At 45.9% G+C, this 23,396-nt stretch overlaps 1 protein-coding gene across 5 annotated transcripts in view; it reads left to right on the top strand.

Annotated features, from left to right (window-relative positions):
* The window catches only part of FAM204A (family with sequence similarity 204 member A), a 33,456-nt gene extending 27,392 nt beyond the window's left edge, over positions 1–6,064 (top strand). For all 5 annotated transcript variants that reach the window (XM_066239128.1, XM_066239130.1, XM_066239127.1 and 2 more), the window contains exons 7-8: positions 2,310–2,416; positions 2,884–6,064. In XM_066239128.1, coding sequence (XP_066095225.1) covers positions 2,310–2,416; positions 2,884–2,935 — 159 coding nt within the window. In that variant the 3' untranslated portion in view covers positions 2,936–6,064. The remainder of the gene's footprint in view (positions 1–2,309; positions 2,417–2,883) is intronic.
* The last annotated feature ends 17,332 nt before the right edge of the window (positions 6,065–23,396 follow it).

Here is a 23,396-nt window from a genome sequence, read left to right as displayed (position 1 = left end):
ACGCTCTGCCCACCAGGGGGCGACGCTCTGCCCCTCCGGGGCATCGCTCTGTCGCGACCAGAGCACTCTAGTGCCTGGGGCAGAGGCCAAGGAGCCATCCCCAGCGCCCGGGCCATCTTTGCTCCAATGGAGCTTCGGCTGCGGGAGGGGAAGAGAGAGACAGAGAGGAAGGGGGGGGGGTGGAGAAGCAGATGGGCGCTTCTCCTGTGTGCCCTGGCTGGGAATCGAACCCGGGACTTCTGCACGCCAGGCCGACGCTCTACCACTGAGCCAACCGGCCAGGCTGTGTTTTATGGCAGGAGGCCGTTTACTGGGTGCACATGCTGCCCCGGGTACTCTGCAGTCCCCTGTGTTCCCAGCCGCCTGCATTGGGGAGGAAGCCTGTGAGTGGTTCTGACCAGAGCGCCGTGAGCAGGAATGACATGTGTCATGTCAGGACTGAAGCTTTTAGGAGCCAGGATGAGACTCTCACTGTGTCTTCCCCCGCCACAGTGACCTCGCCTTGGAAGCCATTTGTCAAGGTGCTGGCACCACAAGGTGGGGGAGAGCCTGCCCATCCGCCGCTGACTTAGTGAAACCAGAAATAACAGTTCCACTAATGAGCTGTGGAGTGTGTTTGATGCTGCAGTTATGACTGGCCTGACCCGACAGGTGCCAACCTGATTTCTCACTTAGGACCAGTGAGTTGTTTTTCAGTGGGCGGGGACCCGTTCTGACTGCGCAGTTGTACCACAGCGTCCTTCCACGGTTTCATATACTCTTTGGATGGTCATGCTCCAGCTCTTTTAGTGTTAGCCTCTTTTTAGTTGACTAAGATGAACTTCCCTATCATGGACTGGAAATAAAAAGAGAACAGGTCCAGTCTCAAAGCAGTAAAACAGCCCTGAAATTTGAAAGCGACTCTCTTTCTTCAGTGCCCTCTCCAGCATCCCTAGACCAGTGCCGGGCACACACTGTGTTTGTGACTTTTTAATATTTGTGGAGTGCACATTGTCCCCGTGAGGAAAGAAGACGCCGGCAGTGGGCACCGCCAGGGCTGGTTTGAGCTTGGAGGAGAGACGGGCCAGTCTGCCTTCTCAGTGGGCTCTCAGGTCACAGCTGGCCGCCCTCTTTTCAGTGGCTTTCCTGGGGTGCCGACCAGGTCAGCACCTGGGTTTCACTGGCAGGTGGCTTCCTTTTGTTTCCACTCTGTGCTGGGCTGAAAAATCAGACTCATCCTTGCTCTCGTTTAGAAACCGAGCGGAGCTTGATTCCTGCTCCTGTGTGTGTCGTCCTGAAGGACTGTCTCCAGGAAAACCCGGAAGAAGTCTCGCTGTTGGCGAACGATGCCTAAAACTTGGGCGTTACTGTGTTGACTTGAAGGGTCTTCCAGACCTTTCTTGTCTTCCGTAATCTGCCCACTGATAGGATGGGAAAGATAGGAAATGCCAGAAAGGGCTTCAGCCTTTCTCGTTTAGCCTGGGTTCTTAGCAGATACTTTTGAGCCATCCATGTAAGACGGGCATTGTAAAATCAGAGCGCCCTGAACTAGATGGCCATACGGGTGCTGGAGACACTGCCCCGGGCAGCCCGCAGCCGAGCTGGGTAACGCAGTGGGAACTGTAGGGGCCAAGGAGCTGGAGAGATACAGAAACCAGGCTGCTGTAGGACTCGTCCCACTTGGACCGTGCAGGACTGGCAGGTAGGTGTAAGGAGGGGCGTGAACAGAGGGACCAGCGGAGGAGGACTGGGTACTCTGGTTCTGGTCCCCACCCTTTTCATCTTAGCACCCCTTATAGTCTTTTTTCTATCAGTGAATTCAAGGCTGTTGCCATCATACAGAGTACGGTTATGAAGGAGTAATTAGCTTTCCAATGTTTTATTAATCACATCTATGACTGTTAATCAGAGCGTCTGATCAGTGTGAGATAACTGTTGTGAGCATGCTGAGTTGCTGTAATTCTAGCCCAGAGCAAAGAAACCTGATGTGTGTCAGTCTGAGGTCTTATTGGGGGAAATTCCCCTTTGGCCTTCTGAAATGCTGAAATGGCTTGCAGACCTTCGTCACAACCTTTGTGGGTCCCGAGGGGCCTCAGCATGGGGAGGATTTCCATCCAGGAGTCAGGGACAGCCAGGGTGGAGGGCTGGGGGAGGTAGGGGCAGTGAGGGTCACGTCTGTGGAGCCCCTGGACTTTGGTTGTTCAAGGAGTCCTGAGCACAAGAACCTCTCATTTCTGGTCACAGCTTTCTTACCCCCAAGTTCTCAAGTATTTGTATTCTTGTATGAGCTAGAATATTTATTTTCACTTTTTCTTCTTTCTAATTCTTAGCTTGGTGTAAAAATTGCCAAAGCGATTGCCTGCCATAAGTTTGTAAAAGCCAAAAAGGAGGCTGAGAACTCACAGGTTGCTCGAAAAAAGAAGAAACTTGCTTGGGGGTAAGTTAAGTCTTTTAGTAGTAATTCTACTAACTCAGCGGTTCTCAACCTGTGGGTCGAGACCCCGGCGGGGGTCGAACGACCAAAACATAGGGGTCGCCTAAAGCCATCGGACCCACAGATTGAGAACCGCTGTACTAACTTCATAGTTTAAGACTCTCAGTAGTAATTCTACTGACTTCATGGTTTAAGGGTTTCAGTAGTAATTCTACTAACTTCGTAGAAATTAACAAATCCTGTGACACATTTTATGAATCCAGTTTGTGTGTAATTGTTATTTTGTTCTTTGTATCAGTTCCGAATATTTATCAGATTATAAATAAGAAGGCATTTGTTCTTGTTTGATTATTTTGTAATCAATGGAGTATGTGAAAATGTAAGCTTGTTTTACTTTGGCGCTTAGTAAATATGTTACTTAAGTAAAGTATTTTAGGAATAATTTGAGGTTTTTATGTTCTTTGTTTTAGATTTGAGGCAAAGAAGAGATGGGAAACCAAAAGCAACATGGGATACATGTAACTCACCTGAGTTCTTCAAGACATTGTGTTTTTTCTCGAGTTTTTACTTGAGTCTTCGGTTGCTCAATTGATTGAAAAACTATTCCTGCTGTGCCTAATGTCAGGAAATTGATAGAAGAAAAAAGAAGCATACAATTTTGGGGTTATCAGTCTTTTTCTAAAGAGTGCATCCTATTGAAGTGGATGGAATGGAGTGTTCTGTTATTTGTATAATATAAGGAATCTAAGCATACATACAGGAGGGAAGGTAGGGTTTTATTTATCTATTTACGGAGACCTGCAGAATAAAATCAGTTTTACTTACCTTCCATTTGGTATAGTATAGCCGATGAGCCCCTTGTACTTTCTTATCTGTACTCTGTATAACTGCACCTGTTCTAGAAGTGTGTTTTTAAGATTGGCATTTGTTTATAATAGATTAGTCAAAAGGGTAAAAAAGTCTCAAATGATACTGCCTTGGCAAGTGACTTTATCATACTGTTTTAAAAGTAATTATTGGTTCTTTATTGGATGCAGTAGAGCTGATACTTGACAGTCACATAGTAAAAGCAATTGGTTAGTTTTAGTGTACCTTCAGATAAAATATTGCAATAAAAAGTGGACAGAATGTAGTGTTTGGAGGATGATTTAAATTCAGCTTTGCCTGGAAATGTCTCCTGAATGTCTCTCTCAGTCAAGTCATTCTTTAAATTGTAAGATGATTCTTAGAAGAAACAATGGTGTGATGACATATATTAGAATGTTATAACTCAAGACAATAGAACTTTGAACCTTATAAGAATATGGTTCGATTGTTTTTACTTCTCTTTGCCATTGTTCCTTAAAAGATGGATGCGTCATGAGCCCAGAGAGGACTGTCGATTTCATTAGCTGGGTGTGCATGGCTCTCAGTAGAAGGGGCTTTGAGAAATCATCTGACCAGCTGGGAACGAGACACAGCTGGATGTGCTGACTCTACAGCAGGCCTTTGGTTCTTTGGCACCTCCCTCCATGGTGCCCAGTGGAGGTAGAAAACTGCCAATCATGGTTTTCATCAGTTCATCTTCCTCCTTCTGTCGTCAGAGGTTTTCTAGCTAATCTGCTAGAAACGTTCTCTGGGCTGATAATATAAATTTAGGAACATAGGAAATGAATCCTGGGTATAATTCTATTATTTTGTTATTTTTTGATTTACAGTAAAGAAAGTTTTACTAATTCATTGGTGGCATATTTAGTGTTTTATCTATGTTCTGGAATCAGTAAGTTGCTATTTAAGAGAACAAAAATAGTATATTGCTTTGCACTTAGGTGAGAAAAGCCAGTATAGAGAAAGCGGGATTTTAGGAGATTGTTTACTATTTACAGACTTCATCACGGAAAGGTGTCTAGATCATGTATTGGAAAATCTTATACTTTGTGATTTAATATCCCCTGTTGCCTCTTATAGACACAATCATATACTGCTTACCTGCAACATCTCATTTTAAAATCCTAATAGGTGACTACAAACTTTTTTTTTTTTTTGTATTTTTCTGAAGCTGGAAACGGGGAGAGACAGTCAGACAGACTCTCGCATGCACCCGACCGGGATCCACCCGGCACGCCCACCAGGGGCGACACTCTGCCCACCAGGGGGCGATGCTCTGCCCCTCCGGGGCATCACTCTGCCGCGACCAGAGCCACTCCAGCGCCTGGGGCAGAGGCCAAGGAGCCATCCCCAGCGCCCAGGCCATCTTTGCTCCAATGGAGCCTCGGCTGCGGGAGGGGAAGAGAGAGACAGAGGAAGGGGGGGGGTAGAGAAGCAAATGGGCGCCTCTCCTATGTGCCCTGGCCGGGAATCGAACCCGGGACTTCTGCACGCCAGGCCGACACTCTACCGCTGAGCCAACTGGTCAGGGCCAACTACAAACTTTTATAGTACCAAAACCTTACTTAAAAAATCTGCCCCGCAGTCCAGTGGTTTTGTCTGGAACATGGTCTCTGAGCAGGGGAAGGATAGATTCTCAGCACAGGGTCCCATGATGGGCATGTGCCCGCAGCCTGCGCCTCATTTTCCTTCTCCTTGTCCACTTCCTTAGAGCACTTAGAGACCCCTGCGGGCCGACTCAACAGTCTTCTCATGCTGAGGCCTTGCCAGGGGGCCTCCCTTTGGGTCTGTCTGATTGGGAGCCTCTGACCGGAAGCCCGGTCGTCAAAGGTCAAAGCCCCTCTTCAGCCTGCCCACTCGGCCCTGCCTTTGAATGGGATGGGCAGGTGAACTGAGTAGGAGGCAGTATGGCAAAATCAGATGTAGCAGGGGACGCATATGAGCAAGGGGAGCCACATCTCGTAAGTCCCACTCTGGAGACCTAGGTTGTAAAAAGCTCCCAAACTTGGTATAGCAGAGGGGTGGGGTTGGGGGTTGAGGAAAGGAAGGGACCTGTTGTCTTGGATTTGCCCTGTTGGCATGTCCTTTGGAACCAGTATTATTTTATCAGCTTTAATTCGAATTGGACATTTTCCTCATTAGAGCAATAAAATGGGAACATTATACCTCGGAATTATAGTAATTTCATCTGATCACAGCATAATAGGGATTCCTTTTGGGTCAGTTAATAACTTCAGTTCCTGAAGCTTTGACATGTGCATTTACTATCCCCAGAATGCCTGACTTAGATTAGTAATGTAAATGTCAGTTATTGTTAACCGAGATTAATATGTTTCAGGCCATCAGTATGGCATTAATGTAACAATGATTTATTAAGTACTTCAGGCCAGAACGACTCACTAAAGAACAGTAATTTTGAGCTTTACGGCACTGGTTCTGAAAGTCAAGTTGGTAGTTCGTTCTTGTTTGGGAGCCCGCGGGATGTTTCTGATTTTCAGCAGAACATTCTCTTTCTTTCACCGAAAGGAGAGTTTGAATATATAATCTCAGGTTTACTATAATTAGTTCTGATGACAGAGTTAAATACCTTGGCCAAAACTATAAATCAGTAGTCAAACAGGTTTCTGCAACTGACCATAAATCTCCAGCTCTGTATTTGAAACGTACTTATTTTTTTTAGAGAGACAGCTAAGGGAGGGGCAGGCCAACGACAGAATAAAATGTTAATTGAACTTCGAGTAACAGCTTAGAACCTCACATTAAAAATCTTATTGATTACCCTGATACCTTTTGCCTGGATTGTTATCTTTTAAATACTTTAATAATTTACCTTATTGTTTACTCTGATAAGTTTGAATTCTTAAACTATGAAGATTGATTTTCAAAATGTCCAAATTCTCATTTGCTAGGTAAAGATGTCACTTTAAAAAATGTATGTATTGCTAAACTATAACAATTATTGTATGAGGGTGCTATTTAAATAAGATTCCAGTTGTGTATCTTTTTTAAGAAGTAAAGTTTAGGAAACAAGTGGTGTCTGACGGACTCCATTTGGGAAAGGAACCCAGGAAACCTAGTCGTCAGATTCAGAACCAACGAAACAGCTCAAGGGTTTCCATGTTGGCAAAAGTCATTTTTATTTTTAGTATCTGGCAGAGCAGAAATGCTTTTCATGTCAGTTTAATATTTTTTTCAAGCCAACTGTTTATTCATTGGCTTAAAATTTACACTCTGCTAAAGTCTTAGCTCTCACTTTCATGAAACAAATAGTAATATTTGGACAAAATGTGTACACGAAAATCTTTTCCTAGAACCAAATGTAGATTGGTATTTGTGGCATCAGTGCCTTCTAACATGGCGCCTGGTCTGAAAGTACTTTGAAGAGTCTACGGCATTAACGACCCAGGGCACCGCATTTCAGGGAATTAATTTTATCATGAAGTAATCAGAGCATCTTTCTTGGTTTTCAGATTTAAATTAGTGAGAAACTGAGTTAGAAAGCAGAGTCTCTGTTAGAGTAAATGTCTGTGAACTAGCAAAAGATTATTAATGCATATCTGTCCTGGACCTCTGTAGATTGCTGGGACAACAAGACATGACCCTATTCCACGTGCGAGCTGCGAGTTCTCTGTAGATCTCGATGAGATGAGCAGAGCTGCCTTCTTTATTCTTTGTTACTCTACCCTCCCTCCACACTACTCACCTTATAAGAAAGATAGCCCCCTCGCATCCACAGTGCTGTAGCTGCGATCGGCCTGCAGACTTACTGGGGAGGCGGTTCTTGACTCCGTGGGAGAACACAGCAGGCAGCCTGTCGGTGAGGATGCCCGTGAAGAAACTTAGGAAGGGGCCACACCGTGTGCCCTCTGCTAAGGTGAAATGGTGGCGTCTTCACCAGGGTCTCCTAGTCCCTGGTGTGTGTGCCGGAGATACATGTCCATTTAGCTACACTTCCTCCAGATAACGAGGTGCAGGCAGAGGAGCTCCATGCCACGCTGGCTTTGTCATCTTGACACCGGGAACATAATTACAGGTGTTTGATGGGAATGCCCATTAAATGCCAGGCCTTATGCTGCATTTTCAGAGGTGCTTGTAAAATCAAGAATTAGCTGAGGGATAATTATGTTTTTATTAGTATTAGTAACCCCTTAGATTTAAGTGAAGAAAAGCATAAAACTTTTAAATTAGGTATGTATGTGCCTTTTATACCTAGACCGGGTTTCTTAAGGAGGCACAGAGCAGACGGATTGAAAGGGGAAGGGAGGGTGGTCCCCGAGAGCAGCCTGGACTCTGGGCGCTCCTGTGCCAGGTCCCCTCCTGCGCCTGCGCGTCGGCCTCCTGGAAGCCCCGTCCTCCCCTCCTGAGCCCGTGGGCTCCCTCTCGCTGAATTGCTGCAGGGGGCCTTCCGTGTGACAGGTATGGAGTGAGGTAATCTTTCCCCACCTCTAATTTCTCAAGGGTGTGTTCGTCCAGTTATTACTTGTTCATTGAACTGAAAGGTTTGGAAACCAGCAGCTACAGTACAAGCTGTAATTACTGGTGTCTGTTTCATATTCATCTGTTAGTGCTGGCATTTGATCAAGAAGTTAATACATCGCTTCATCTTCAGGCTGAATGTGCCTCAGCCCATAATGTTTTATTGTTTGAGGGGATGGCAGACAATTATGACTGCCCAGGATAAAAACTTTTCATGTGTAATGTGGGTGATACTAGAGGTAATTATGAATGTCACCGGAATAGGGAAACAATGAAGCCACATTTTTTGAATTCCTTTCTACATAATATCTGAGAAACATTTGTTAAACGCCAAGCAAACCTCTGCAGACACCAAGATGGATAAGCACAGTCTGATGGGAAATAGATGTAAACCATGTTGTGACAACGTGATTACTTAAGGACGTGATTACTTAAGGAGGCTTTTAGAACATCAGTGACTTATTCAGTGCTAAATACAAAGAAATGGCCTATATATAATAAAATAAGTAACCTAGACTTAAACATTTTGGTCACATGTACAGTCTCCAGGGTGTGGAGTTTTCTAGCAGGGTGGCCAGCTGCCATCACTCACTCAGTGACAGACTGCTTGTGTCCCTCACAGTGAGGGGGATTGACCCCTGGACTTTCTCCTGTTCCTTAGTCTCAGAGACAGGGTCAGAGAGGAGTGAATGCAACTGTTTGGCACAATTCTCAGTAATTTTTTTTATTCATTTTTAGAGAGGAGAGAGAGGGAGAGAGAAAGATAGAGGAGAGAGAGACAGAGAGAAGGGGGGAGGAGCTGGAAGCATCAACTCCCCTATGTGCCTTGACCAGGCAAGCCCAGGATTTCGAACCGGCGACCTCAGCATTTCCAGGTCGATGCTTTATCCACTGCGCCACCACAGGTCAGGCCTCAGTAATTTTCTATGTAGTTCTTCTTAGATTCTATCGTCATGTCCTCATGTTAGAATGGCTGTGTCACAGGGCCACCCATGTTCAGGTGATGTGACCTACTGCAGGAAATGTGCCCACTGCTGCCACCTCGAACTCAGCAGATTCGATTTCTGCTCATGGGACAGAGGAGGATGTTCCCACCAATGGGGCTGTGCTCCATGTGGTCACTCTGAGACCCCGGCCGACAGCAGCTTTCTCACCTCTGCCCCGTAACTCCAGTGCCCCGTCTCAGTCACCTGTGGGGAAGGAGCATGGAAGGGCCCGGTGGGCAGTCCTGGGTCTGACCTGGCAGCCGGAAGTCCTCCCACATGCTTGCACGGCCGGAACTTGGTTACTTCACCCCCCACCACACCCCCCAGGAGGCTGCAAAGTGGGACTGGCTGTTCCCAGGAAGAAGAGGGGATACATGTCGGTGACCAGCGGGCAGTGTCTGCCATATTGCCTCACACATGACCTCAACACAAAGCGGTGACTGTTGCTGAGTCAGTGTGGAAGACTAGTACAAACCGGTTTGTGATTTGATGTAGACATTTTTCCTTGGACGTGTTGACAGACCTGATCAGAACAGCCACTCGTGTTACCAGGTAGTGTGCACGATGTGGGTCCCGACGACCTGTGGAACGCAGTAAGGGCCCGAATGGCATTCTGTGCGCAGTGAGGCTCAGGTGAGGATGCGATCACCTGCGGAAGGTCAGGCCGGGCCTCGTGGCAGGGACAACGTGGGGTGTAATGCCTAAGGGTAATCACAACTTCACTGCTCCTGTGAGCTACTGAAGCAAGAGGGTCCAGGCCAAGGAGCAGTGTGACACTGGGGCACAGCAGGGGGTTAGCAGTGGGCTGGGCTGGGCTGGCCGGTGGAGGTCCAGCAGCAGAATGATGACAGCAGAGAGGGCGCTGGACCTGCTTGCACATGGCCCTGTGAGACACACTGCGGTTGGGACTTGAGTTCGAGTCTAGGGAGCAAGGGACAGTGACATTAAGCAAGAAATGTGCAAATCTACATATGAGGACTGGCAAGTGGAAAGGCAAGGCTGAGGACAGGCTGGTTGGGTCATTTCAGTGGCCAGGGCAGGACTGGGGAGAACTTAGGCCAGCCCGAGGGGATGGAGGGGAGTGTAGGTGGCAGGTGGCGGGTTTGACAGGACTTGGTGACTGTTGGGGTAAGGGGGAGGGAGGGTGCCAGGGATGGTGGCGTAGGGTGAGGAAGGTAGTGAGGGCAGGTATTGTGTGTCATGTTGCTCATTTGGTCCTTTAGTCATGGCAAATCAGACGTTTCCTGATGTCACATTTAGCAGAATGGGTCCTTTTTAGACATTCGGTGTCAAGGTGCCCATGGAATTAACGCCTAGACATTGTATATAGAGATCTGGAGGTGGGAAGGGAGGGCTGTCAGAGAAGACGGAGGTTGAGGGGTTGGGACCGGTTTTAACCATGGAGTGTCAGAGAGCTGCTGAGCTGTTCACTCAGCAATAGTGGGCGCGGCTGAGCTCAGGGCCCTACCGATCCTGACCAAGGCAAGATTCGGGGCATGACCACAGTAGGTGGTGTCTTAGGTTGGGGTTCCTGGAAGCAGTGTCTCCATGTTTGTGGGATGGTTTATAAAGATGTGCAGTTCTGGAAAGATCTGGGAGGGAGGGAGGAAAGCCAACATCAAAGGGAAAGAGCCTAGCTAGGAAGAGCCTGGCGCTGTGAATTGCCCTTCAAGTGAAGGGGCTCACCTCCTAATGGCCCGTCCCCGTCCATCAGTGCCTGTGGGCTGCCCTTGCGGCGGAGGGATACCACTTCCCGGCAAGGTGGCCTCCCCAGTGGGCGGCTGTTCTCCGTAATGGGGGTTAGCTATGGACCGTCAGCAGCCGACACAGAGGCTGGGGATGGGTCCACAGACCAGGTAATGGGGAGAAGCGGGGAGTGTGAATCTGTGTGTGGGCATACACACAGAAGACCTGATCGTGGCTGTCGGGACGAGATCTTTCTCGGGGAAATTATTTGGACAAGCATTGTGGGGTGCTGAACTTGAAGGCGGGAGAGTTTAAGTAACCTGCACCTCACCAGGAGTCACGATAAAATGGGAAGCAGAGATGACCGGCAGCACTAGGTGGAAGCCTTCTGGATTTAAGGTCCTAAGTGTCGTGATGATTGACTGTAAGAATAAATGAAACCCTTTAATGACCCCCCACACCGAGATAGTATGAAAACTAATGAGCGGTTTACAGATTTTAAAAAACCCACGAGCATTTACCACTGTGCATACAGCAGGCTCTGGACAAGGGACAAGGGTAAAAGTTAAAACCACCACGTACTATAGGCCATGTGCTTAAACGTGTAGGTGAATAAATACATACGTTGGTACATAGATACTTAAACGTAGGTGCGCGCATAGAGCAGAGAAGCTCCCAAAATATGTTCCACGGAACCTGAGCCCATTGAGAAGCACAGCGATGGGCAGGCCCACTCGGGACACCTCGCATGTTGTTGCCGCTGTGGCCTTGGCAGTGCACGTTGTCTCAGCTGGGCTCTGAGGAGTCAGTAACCACCACTGATGTTCATCACAGTGCTCAGATTTGTTTAACGATATGATCTTTTTATTATTATTATTATTTAACCTACCATCTATTAACAATCTACCGATTTAGTCACAGCACTTTGGGAAACAAACTGTGGAAGAGTAGCATTGTAGACCAGTGAAAAACGCTGTTTTAGACTGTCCGACACTTCTTTCGCGCCTGGAACCCTGTCTGGGCAGGGCCTCTGAGCATTCCCCTTCTGTGTCTGTGCTGGGCCCCTCCCCTTCCCCTGTCCTGCTGAATCTGCCCTTTATTTGAGGCTCATCTTAAATCCTCATACTCCCTAGTTTTTCTTGACATGTGCCCTCAGGGCATGGAAATCACATCCTCTGAACCTTCTGTAGATTTCTGAGTCCAACGCAGACCTCCTCAATCTCTGGGCATGCCGTCTGGAACTGCTTTGTTTTATTCAAAGCTCATGGGTGACTCTCCTGCAGCTCGCCTGGAATAAGATTGCAGGCCAGCATTTTATGTGGATGGATGGGGGGTGGGGTGGATGGATAGATGGATGGATGGAGAGTAAATACCTGGTCCTCCCAGTAAACCATTTTGTCTTGATAACCTTATTCAATATTCATGACTGATTGGGCACATACGCCTTGGGAACCACTGTTACTGTTCTACTCAGTTTCTAAAAACACTTTGATTATTCGGTGTTGTATAGGTTCTGGCCTTAAAGAGACACCTCAATTTTACATACATCATAGAAAAGTCTACAGGCTGGAAAGCTAGAGTGTTTTTTGTTTGTTTTTTAATTTTTTGGGTTTTTTTGTGGCAGAGACAGAGTCAGAGAGAGGAACAGGTAGGGACAGACAGGAAAGGAGAGAGATGAGAAACATCAATTCTTCGTTGCGGCTCCTTAGTTATTCATTGATTGATTTCTCATAGTGCCTTGACCAGGGGGGCTACAGCAGACTGAGTGACCCCTTGTTTGAGCCAGCGAACTTGAGCTCAAGCTGGTGAGCTTTTGCTTAAACCAGATGAGCCCGCGCTCAAGCTGGCGACCTCAGGGTCTCGAACCTGGGTCCTCCACATCCCAGTCCGACACTATCCACTGTGCAACCACCTGGTCAGGTGAAAGCTAGAGTGTTTTCATCTCACTTTGAAAACACAGTGCTCTCAGAAGCATCCCTCCACAGAAGCCAGTACACATTATTCATGTTTTATAGATGAGGACACAGATGCTAGGAGGTTTAATAGAGAACTCGAACACTATACATGAAGCATAAAAGGGCTAAGATTAGAACCCAGGCCAGGCCTTTGCTCTCTCTCCCTGCTCCTGGGGTTCTCTAAATATGACCCACGCACTGCCTGCAAGCAGAAGCGCTTGCTCACAATGAATGGCTCCAGGGCCCCTCTCTGGGGCAGGGTCTGGGACCCTGCAGTTTAATTCGCTCCTTTGATCAGTGCACATGAATGTTAAAGGATCTTTGTCTTGGAGTAGTATCTCCTTCCTACATGGGGATGCGGGAATGGGAAAGAGAAAAACGAGTCAACAAACTTGCACGTTTTATCACAAGCTGTAGGGAGGTAGGTGTACCATGCAGTATAATCACTGAGTCTAATTCCATTAATATAAATGCTCATATCCCTAAACGGGTTGGCTCTACGCAGTTAACTACTTTCATTCCCCCCCCCCCCCAAAAAAAACCCCAGAAAGTTTCCGTGTCAAAGAACTCAATTGGAATTCTCACTTGGCACTTGCTTCCTTGCCAGCAGTGCTCAGAAATAAAAAAAAGAAACAGAAAATCCAGTCCATGTGCATGGAAGTTCCATTCCCCATGGCGGAGGGCTTAATTAAAGTCCTCAGATGTTTCCCTGCACCTTGGAAGACGTTTTTATGAAATTCTTATGTTATCAGAAGTGGCTCCAGCTCCAACAAAAGCTTGGTAAATAGCTTTGTAACTAGCCCAGCGCCATCAGGTCAAAAGCTTTGTAACTAGCACAGCTCCTTCGGGAGCAAGCTGCCTTCTTCCGGATTCGGTGTCCTGGTCCCTTTACCTCCAGGACTGCTCCAGGATGGCCCTAGAGTTCTCCTAGTTATGGGCAGATTGCAGCATCTGGAAGCAGTGGGTCTCTCCATGTTCTCTTTCCTCATTTTTTTTTTTTTTTTTTTTAGAATAAATACTTCTGCAGGCTGGTTATGTGGCCGGCACTATTGTAAGCGCTGAGGCTAGGGCACTGAACAAAACCAGTCCGCACTGCTCTGTCAGATTAGCTCCATTTTTCAGAAGGAGAACAAGGTACAGAGAGACGAAGGAAACTGCCTGAGGTCCCGCCATTCACTGTGGTGCTGGAAGCTCTCAGGTCATGTGTAATTTGAGACTTAACACGATAACATAATGATTTTAAGTTTATATGGTTGTTTGAAGGTTTTATTAATGTGCATAAAGCTCCCTAACACATAAAATAAGCAATATGTGTTATTCAGCCCCCTAGGCTGCAACGCCATGATTTAATGTGTTGTTCCTTTTTTTTTTTTTTTTTTTTTTTGAGACAGAGAAAGAGAGTCAGAGAGAGGACAGATAGGGACAGACAGGAAGGAGCAGAGATGAGAATCAGTAATTCTTCATTGCAGCTCCTTAGTTGCTCATTGATTGCTTTCTCATATGTGCCTTGACCAGGGGCTACAGCAGACTGTGTGACCCCTTGCTCAAGCCAGCGACCGTGGGCTTCAAGCCAGTGACCTTTGAGCTCAAACCAGCGACCATGGGGTCATGTCTCTAATCCTATGCTCAAACCAGCGACCCCATGCTCAAGCTGGTGACCTCAGGGGTCCAAACCTGGGTCCTCCGTGTCCCAGTCTGGAGCTCTATCCACTGCACCACTGCTTGGTCAGGCTGGCCCATTCCTTTTTAATGCCTGTGTCTCTAGGACCTTTCGCAGTGACTGGTATGTAGTAAGTGATCAGTAAAAGTGTTTGAATGAATGACCAAAAATATCTACTAAATAATAAGTTATTTCCTTCCTCTTTTCTTTAGAAACATTTCTGCTCTAATGTGTCCTCAGTATTTTTTTTTTCTGAAACCAACAGACTTTTGACAAAGCTCCTCATTTCTTCACCTTCCTTTCTGCCACTGGCTTTTAACCTTCTGGAAGCTACAGACAGACGTCTCTCTGAAAAGATGCACACATGAGCATACGCACTGCGTTTTCACATGATTCCAGGGGTTCCTGGGCCTCCTAAACCCTTCCCACACAGAGGACCCTGCTGAGCACTCCTGTTTTACAGTGCCCAGCCCACTAAGATATGAAGGTCCAACAGTCATACCCCTTCCATTTGTCCCAAGTCAGCAAGCTACCACGGGCAGTCTACACAGGTGGCTATTTCATCCTTCCAGCTGAGGTCACACCTAACTCTTCCCAGTCTACTGGGGATTTAGGGATAGCAAAGGTTAAAGCAGTTCAGGCATTTTGGGTTCCTTACAATAGACTTGTAGTTTCTGACATATGCCAATGAATATGTTATTTGTAAAAATAGATTCATTCAGTCTTACTGGTCATGTTTATAATCCCGGAAATACTTTATACACTTTTTATTAGCATATTTCTCTTCCCTCTCCATTTACTAGTTGTGAGAAAACCCAGTGGTCAAAGTATTTCCAAGTCCTCCTGGGCCTTAGGGAACTGAAGAGTCATGTCAGGACCCTTCTGGAAGTGGGAAGGAGGATAAGACGAGAGAAGACTTTCTAAAACTAAATCATGTCAAGTGCTTTGCTTGACCTCAAAAAGTACTTAACCGGGGTTGGGAATTGATTGACAGGGGAACTCAAAGGGGGAAGTGGGGAGTGTATGAAAACACTTCAGAACTGCCCAAAGGAAGAACCTGGGAAGTTCAGCCTAGATTTTCTGAGAAGATGAAAGGGTAGGCATTAGCGTATGCAAGAATTAGGCACTGAGTTTTTTCCATTTGGAAGCTTAAAAAAAAAAATGACCTGCTGCCCAAGACAAAGAAGAAAATGATTTGGCCCCAGAGGGAACTGTCACTCACAGTACACTGTCCAGGGGGCTACAGAAGGATTATAGCCGCCATTTTGGCTTCTCTAGAGCGAAGCAGCAAAGCCATGTCTAGTGGTTGCTAGGCAACCATTAGCCCATCGCTGCCCTTTTCCATTAAACATTATCTGCCTTCTCAGATTGTTTTAATTTCTTTTTTTAAACAGGAAAGGTAATGCAACAAAGAATTATCAGTGCGACCTAACAATATAAATGTATTTGAGGTAAAGGCTTTTGCAAAGGTTAGATCACTCTTGGGTGTGACGTTTGAAGTAGGTGACTGAAACCTCTTCCCTGAAATATTTCAGCACTTGACCTCATTTCCTGATTCCCCAAATAATCACACTGGAGGCTTAACGATGATCTCCGAACACTGGAAAACTTAAGGCCAAGGTTTTTGCATTGGTCCAGTTCGAATCTTCTCAGTCAGTGCTCTGCCATGACAGCCCAAGCTAGATCTTGTCCTAAAGCAAGTTTCTCTAGCAGCAAAGAATGGTCGTCAAAGGTGGTGAGAGGGAGCTCTGGCTCTGATCAGCTTCGTAGACAGCTGAAAGTGTGTCGCCCACAGCACCTGAGCATTGGCACATGGAAATGTCACCTGTTTATGTAAGGGACACTTGCTGGGACAGAGAAATGGAAAGTACCTGGAAGGAGGAAATAAGCGTCTATTCAGAAACCCAATTGCATTCAAGTATTAGAGATACATTTACGACTTTTACGACAAGGTGGCACCCAGCCAGAGAGCGTAAAATCGGGATTAGGAGGGTTACTGCTGGCCTGCCACACACTACACACACTGTATCTTTTTAAACTCCAGTAGGTTTACTGTCTGGCTCAGGGAACCTGTTTTGGGAGAAATTCAGGGAAGAAAGGTGGTTTGATTCCATGGACTGGGGCCCAAACAATTAAAGCCACACATAGTGAGTTCTCACTCTCCCACAACACCTACGATAAAGGGATGGGAGTGAGTATGTGACCGGGGAGAACGGAATAGGCAAATAACTAGGCTCCAAGTCTGGTTCTCCCGCTCACTGGTTGTGTAACCTTGGGCAGCCTTCCTGTGTTCATTATCTGTAAGTGAGTGTAATAACTACTTTGTCAGGGCTCTTAGGAGAATTAAACAATAGACCGGATGATAAGTGGTAGTTACCATTGCTTTATTGTTGCGGTTACTACCACCTCTGCTATTAACACCATTCCTGTGTATGCCAAACACTGTACAGCCCCAGAAAATTATTTATGTAGGTTGACACATTGATTCTAAGGTTTGTACAGAGCGGTAAAACCCAGAATAACCAAGAGGATGTTTAAGGAGAAGAACTAAGTTGGGAGAATGACACTACCCTACTTCAAGATTTCCCTATAAAACTACAGTACTCAGGACACGGAGCTATTAGTGAAAGAAGAGACAGAGACAAACAGATAAGGGAACAGAGTGCAGAGCCTAGAAATAAACCTACGTTAATACAGTCACCTGATCTTTGACAAAGGAGCAAAAGGCAATAAATACAATGGAGCAAAAATAGTCTCCAACAAATGGTGCTGGAACAAGACATCACGTGCAAAAAAGGAGAAAAGAATCTAGATATAGAGCTTACACCCTTCACAAAACTTAACGTAAAATGGATTGTAGACCTAAACGTAAAATGCAAAACTTTAAAATTCCTAGAAGATGACACAGGAGAAAACCTAGGGGACCTTGGGTAGTGATGGTGTTTTAGATACAACACCGGGCACGGTCCTTGAAAGAACGGATAAGGTGAACTGCATTGAAATGAAAAACTTCTAGTTTGAGAAAGACAATGTCAAAAGAATTAGAAGATAGCTACAGGGTGGGAGAAAAATATTTGCAAAAGACATCTGGTAACCATTACCCAAGATATATAAAGAACGCTTTAAAATTCAACAACAAGAAAACTCAATTTAAAAATAAAGACCCTAACAGACACACCTCATCAAAGAAGATATACAGATGGCCAGTATGCATATTAAAGATGCCCCCCCCCCCCGTGATGTGTCATCAGGGGAATGCAAATTGAAACAATAATGAGCACCGCACACCTATTAGAACGTCTATAATCTGGAACCCTGACAACACCAAATGGGGGTGAGGATGTGGAATAACGGAAACTCTCTTCATTGCGGTGGGAACGCCACTTTGAAAGAGGGTGGTGGTTTCTTATCAAGCTACTGTGTTTCCCCATGGATAAGACGCTTCCGTGTATAAGATGCACCCAGAATTTGGAAAAAAAAATGTATTACATAAAGTTATTGAACTCAAGTTTTATTCATCATAAAATTCATACAACTCATCACTGTCAGAACTCCCATCCATTAGATCAGGGGTCCCCAAACTCTTTACACAGGGGGCCAGTTCACTTTCCATCAGACCGTTGGAGGGCCAGACTATAAAAAAAAACTATGAACAAATCCCTATGCAGACTGCACATATTTTAAAGTAAAAAAAAAAAACAGGAACAAATACAATATTTAAAATAAAGAACAAGTAAATTTAAATCAACAATCTGACCAGCATTTCAATGGGAACTATGGACCTGCTTTTGGCTAATGAGATGGTCAATGTGCTCCTCTCACTGACCACCAGTGAAAGAGGTGCCCCTTCCGGAAGTGCAGTGGGGGCTGGATAAATGGCCTCAGGGGGCTGCATGCGGCCCGTGGGCCGTAGTTTGGGGACTCCTGCATTAGCTTGTGTGTCATCTGTGTCTGATGACGAATCACTGTCTTCAACAATGAGCGCAAAAACAAGCACAGAAAAGTGGAAAATGCAAGTAAAAAAACTACACTGTATAAGATGCACCCAGTTTTTAGACCCCAAATTTTTCGGAAAAAGATGCATCTTGTACATGAGGAAATACGGGAAACATAACCTTCCGTTCAGTCTAGCACCTGTGCTCCTTCGTCTTTACTCAAAGGAGTTGTAAACTTATATCCACACAAAAACCTGCATATGAATGTCTGTAGCAACTTTATTCATAATTGGTAAAACTTGGAAGCAACCAAGATGTCCTTTAGCAGGTGAATGATAAATAAAATTCGGTACACCCAAACAATGGGATATTATTTAGTGCTTAAAAGAGGTGAGTTATCTAGCTATGAAAAGACGGAAGAACTTTAGGTTTCTATTACTAAGGAAGATCTACGCACTATTTGATTCCAACTATATGATGTTCTAGAAAAGGCAAAACTAGGGAGACAATAAAAGGTCAGTGGTTACCAGAGTGGAAGGAAGAAAAGAGGTGACAGGCAGAGCACTGAGGATTGTTAGGGCGGTGACATACTCTGTATGAGAGCCTAACAATGGACACGCATGTCATTGTACAGTTTGTCCAAACCCATAGAATGCAAAACACCAAGAGTGAACTATAATGTAAACAAAAGACTCTGGGTGGTTATAATGCGTCCTTGTCGGATCATCACTTGTAACAAATGCTCCTCTCCGGTGGGCATACTGACAGTGAGGTGACGCAGGTGTGGGGTAGGATGTGTATTAGGCACACTAAGTCCGTGAGGCAGGTGTTTTTATCCCCGTCCTGCTGGGCGAACTGAGATGTGGGGATGTTAAAGAGAAGGGGACCAAGAAGTCCAGTAAGTTACAGAACAGCTGGGATCAGACCGCAGCCTGTGGGGATTCCAAGTTCATGCTTTCTCCACTGCTCTGCAGACATGGTCTGCAAATGGCAGTCTGAACACTCAAGGGCTGATGTAAAATAAACGTGCACAGTAGGCAGTGAACGGAAACACTGGAGGGGAAGGGCTTTCACCCCCCTCCCTTGTAGGATTGAGACACCATTTTGTTGCCTATAACAGTGGGGTTAAAACAGATCATGGCCAAACCAGTACCATTAATGAAGGACTGTATCATAAGTCACCTTACCTAGTGGTTGAGTGTTTGGGGATCAAAGCTTCCTTAATAATGTGAAATCTAAAAACTTATGGCCCCTCTTTGTAGAAAGAGGCACATAAATGTATATATGATTTAAGGAAGATGCAGAAAATCTTGGAGTTTGGGGAACAGTTGTGCTAAGAACTTGAGGCCAAGAATGCTGGACTAGGTACTAGACTCTTCAATTACAATCTAATGCAGTTGTCCCCAATCTTTTTTGGGCCATGGACCGGTTTAATGTCAGAAAATATTTTCACGGACTGGCCTTTAGGGTGGGACGGATAAATGTATCACGTGACCGAGACAAGCATCAAGAGTGAGTCTTAGACGGATGTAACAGAGGGAATCTGGTCATTTTTTAAAAATAAAACATCGTTCAGACTTAAATATAAATAAAACGGAAATAATGTAAGTTATTTATTCTTTCTCTGCAGACCGGTACCGGTCCGTGGCCTGGGGGTTGGGGACCACTGATCGTGTGTGTGTGTGTGTGTGTGTGTGTGTGTGTGTGTGTGTGTGTGTGAGACTATACATGCAGTGTAGTAGAGCCAAGCAGAAGTAGAAATAAAAGCTAGCTATTTTCTTCCTGAGTCTATCTGGTAGCAAGTGAGGGCACTGGGCGTATAGCTAGTCTATTCACAGTTATCTGCCCTCTGTCCCAGGGAATGCGGGCAGGTGGAGAGCACTTCACTTACTTCTATTTGAATAGTGTTGGGAAATAGATTATAAATGAAAATCTAGCATGCTCAGAATAGCCCCGCCTGTACGTTTGACCCCAGGAGAATGTTAACTCACACCAGGGGAAAGCCACTGCCTTTGTGGCTCCCAGAGTGGAGCGGGGTGCGGGTGGACCAGATGAAGACTGAGACACCGTGGGAGTTCCTCAGGAAGCCGCCTGCAAGGTTGGACCACTGCCTCCTGGGGTCTCAGTCACGAGTTAGTGCCTCAGGAGATGCTTCATCGCCAGCCTTTGAGGAAAAACCAAGGTTTGCCACGAGGAAATAGAGGAAATACGAAGTGTGACCTGGAGCAGAGTGGCAGGCATGAGGACGGGGGACAGTTCAGAGAGGACAGGGAACAGGCCCTCCCATTTTTGTGGCTCTAGCTTCAGGATCCTTCTTTGCTTGCTTGCTGTTTGGCTCAGAGGGTGACTGAACATGTGGCTCACAGCTGACTCTTGCAGGGATTTCAGAAAATGATGGGGAGACAGGACACCTGGGCACCTTTATATTGTTCTGTGTGGGAGAGGATGCTGCCAGATGGGCTCGCTCTTCTGCTCCCTTTATGTATGGAAGGCTTCACCCGCTTTCTAAGAGGAAGAGAGAGGGAGAGAGCTCTGGGCACGGGGGTTATGTGTTCAGGGACAGGACACATGGGCATTGGGCTCTGGGCGGCCATTGAGGACAGGCATGGCTAGAGCAGCACACCTCTCTCTTCCCAAGCTCTTGGCTTCTGGTCCAGTCAGAGGCTCCTTGAAGGTCATAGTGACAGGAAACACTCATAGAGCATTTACACTGAGCTGGGCACTCTTCTAAGTGCAATATATAGCAATCTTTGTAAGATAGGCATACTATTGATATTATGCCCTTTACACAGGTAAGAAAAATGAGGCACAGAGAGATTAAGTAACCTGTCCAAGGGTATCCAGGTGTAATTAGCAGAGCCAGGAATGTAGATCCAGGCAGTCCATGTTCATAACCACCGTTCTCTATTGCTTCCCAGTGCAGGAGGCTACTCGAGGCCCTTGGACCTAGCTTTTCCGAAATGTCACTCACTCCTAAACCCCCTTCATAATCTTTGTAACATCTGTGACCTCCTCTACTGGTATTTGCTTAACATTTTTCTCTATTGTTTAATTAAACACATTTATTTTAAGCCGAATCTTGATATTCCTATGACAGATGAAACATCAGCATTATTTGCCAAAAATAGAGGGGAATGCAGAAATAAATTCAGCGCCAATGATGTAACTAGGTTTTAGCGAGGCCCTGCTGCCCGCCCACCCATGTCCTGAAGCCCTGGGCACCAAGCTGAGGGGTGAAGAGAGAGAGGGGCCACGCTCATAGGACCTGGTCCCTGGGGTGTTGTGCTCTCCCAGTGACTCTGAAACCACCGTGGTCGACCCCTACAATCTGTGAAAGGTGGTCTAGGACGGTCCCTTGCACTCCCCACCGAGTGACCTGATGCTCAGAGAGGGAAGTGCTGTGGTTCCAAGGGCTGAGCCAGGACCCCGTCTCCTGAGCGCGTGGCCCCCTCCCACTCATTCCTAGACACATGTTCATGCATGCCACACCTAGTAGGTTAATATCTTAGTTCCAAACATAGGTCCCTTAGTCGAGGAGCACAAAACTCTACAAGCCACACAGACCCAAACATAGGTTGGCTGTGTTTTGTAGAATATAGTAATGAAGAACCAATATTCATGAAGACCTCTAGAGTCAGGGCTTGTGTTTGCTGTTCCCTCCGCCTGGAACACTCTTCCCAGACCTCCGCTGGCCTAACTCCTCACCTGCTGCAGGTCTCTGTGCAGAAGCCCCCCCCCTCAGTGAGGCTCACCTTGACTGCCCTGTTCTCCATCTCATCCCATCCTGGCTCTTGGAACTCCTCTTTTATTTCTCTCCATAGTATTGTAGTTATCACCACTGGATATGCTGTTTGCCATCCACCTAGGTATCTACAGTCAAGGTGCACTTTTGACAGGTCACAGGAAAGCAACAAAAGACAATAGAAATGTGAAATCTGCACCAAATAAAAGGGAAACTCTCCCAGTTTCATACCTATTCAGTGCAGTTCGATGTGGGCTCATGCACAGATTTTTTAGGGCTCCTTAGGTAGCTATCCCGTATAGCCTCTACAGACTCGTCACTGACTGATGGCCTACCAGAACGGGGTTTCTCCACCAAACTGCCTGTTTCCTTCAACTGCTTATCCCACTGAGTAATGTTATTCCTATGTGGTGGCGCTTCATTATAAACGCGCCGATATTCACGTTGCACTTTGGTCACGAATTCGAATTTAGCGAGCCACAGAACACACTGAACTTTCCTCTGTACTGTCCACATCTCGACTGGCACGGCCGTGGGCTGCTCCGCTGTATACACGGTGTTACGTCATCATCTGCACATGCGCACATGCTGCCACATCATCCTACAGAAACTAGGAGGGTTTTCCTTTTGTTTGGTGCAGATTTCACATTTCTATCATCTTTTGTTGCTTTCTTGTGACCGGCCAAAAGTGCACCATGACTTTATGGACACACTGTATTATCTACCTACCTATTTACCTATCTATTCGTCCATCTACCGATCATTTATTAAGGCTTTTGTTCGATTCTGTTTCTAGAATGTAAGTTTCCACACGTGCAAGTGTGGGCTTATCACCAATAGAGCCAGTGGCCTAAGGATATAGTAGGCACTCAATAAATACCTGTTGGTTGACCTCCAATTCAAAGCCAGTTGGGAAGGGTCAAATGGAGTTAAGATACTTTGAATATAGAGTTCTTGATGGGTGCTTTCCTGCTCATCCTCGGCCATGTGATGGCATGGTCAGTGTTTCCATCACTTCCATTCCTGGTCAGTAGACCTGACCTTGCTCACCCGGCACCAAGCCTGGGTCGGCACAGAGAACCACAGCCCTGCCCGGCCTGGGCCCATCTCACGGACTTCCCACGAGGACATCCCATGGAAGACCTTCTGCAGAGGAATAAGTTTATTTACTTTTTTTATAAATTTTTTGCCATTTGCCCAATTTTTATTTTCACAATGTCTGTTTTGCTTACCATTCTTTAAAAACTTATTCAGAAGATAAGTCATCAGGATCCCTACAATATGACTAACCTAGAGGGAAAATACAGTTCAGTCTTGTACGCTCATTCATATATATATATATATAAAAAGAAACCTCTCAAAAGTATAAAAGCAAAGTTTCAAACTAGCAATCAAAAATGCCCTGCTTCACTTAAGTACTTTTTTGGACCACTGTTGCTACAGCAACTGGAAGCAGCTCTTGGTGGTCACTGTGCCCAATTCTATTGAAACTAAAAATTACCTTAGCCCTGAGCATGCGCTTGGCCGGCACGGTGAAGACGGGGTTACAGAAAATGAAAACTTTTTAACCAGTGAAATTACTTTTGCTGAAAAGCAAAAGAATCCTTTCAAATCTAAGTGTTTTTCTTCTTCTTAAAAAGAAAAAAAAAGCATCATTTGTTGGACATTAAAATAAC

Source organism: Saccopteryx bilineata, chromosome 7 (assembly GCF_036850765.1).
Source record: "Saccopteryx bilineata isolate mSacBil1 chromosome 7, mSacBil1_pri_phased_curated, whole genome shotgun sequence".
NCBI lineage: Eukaryota > Metazoa > Chordata > Mammalia > Chiroptera > Emballonuridae > Saccopteryx > Saccopteryx bilineata.
The sequence above is the reverse complement of the archived record's forward strand: the minus strand, read 5'-3'. Positions and strand labels throughout refer to the sequence as shown.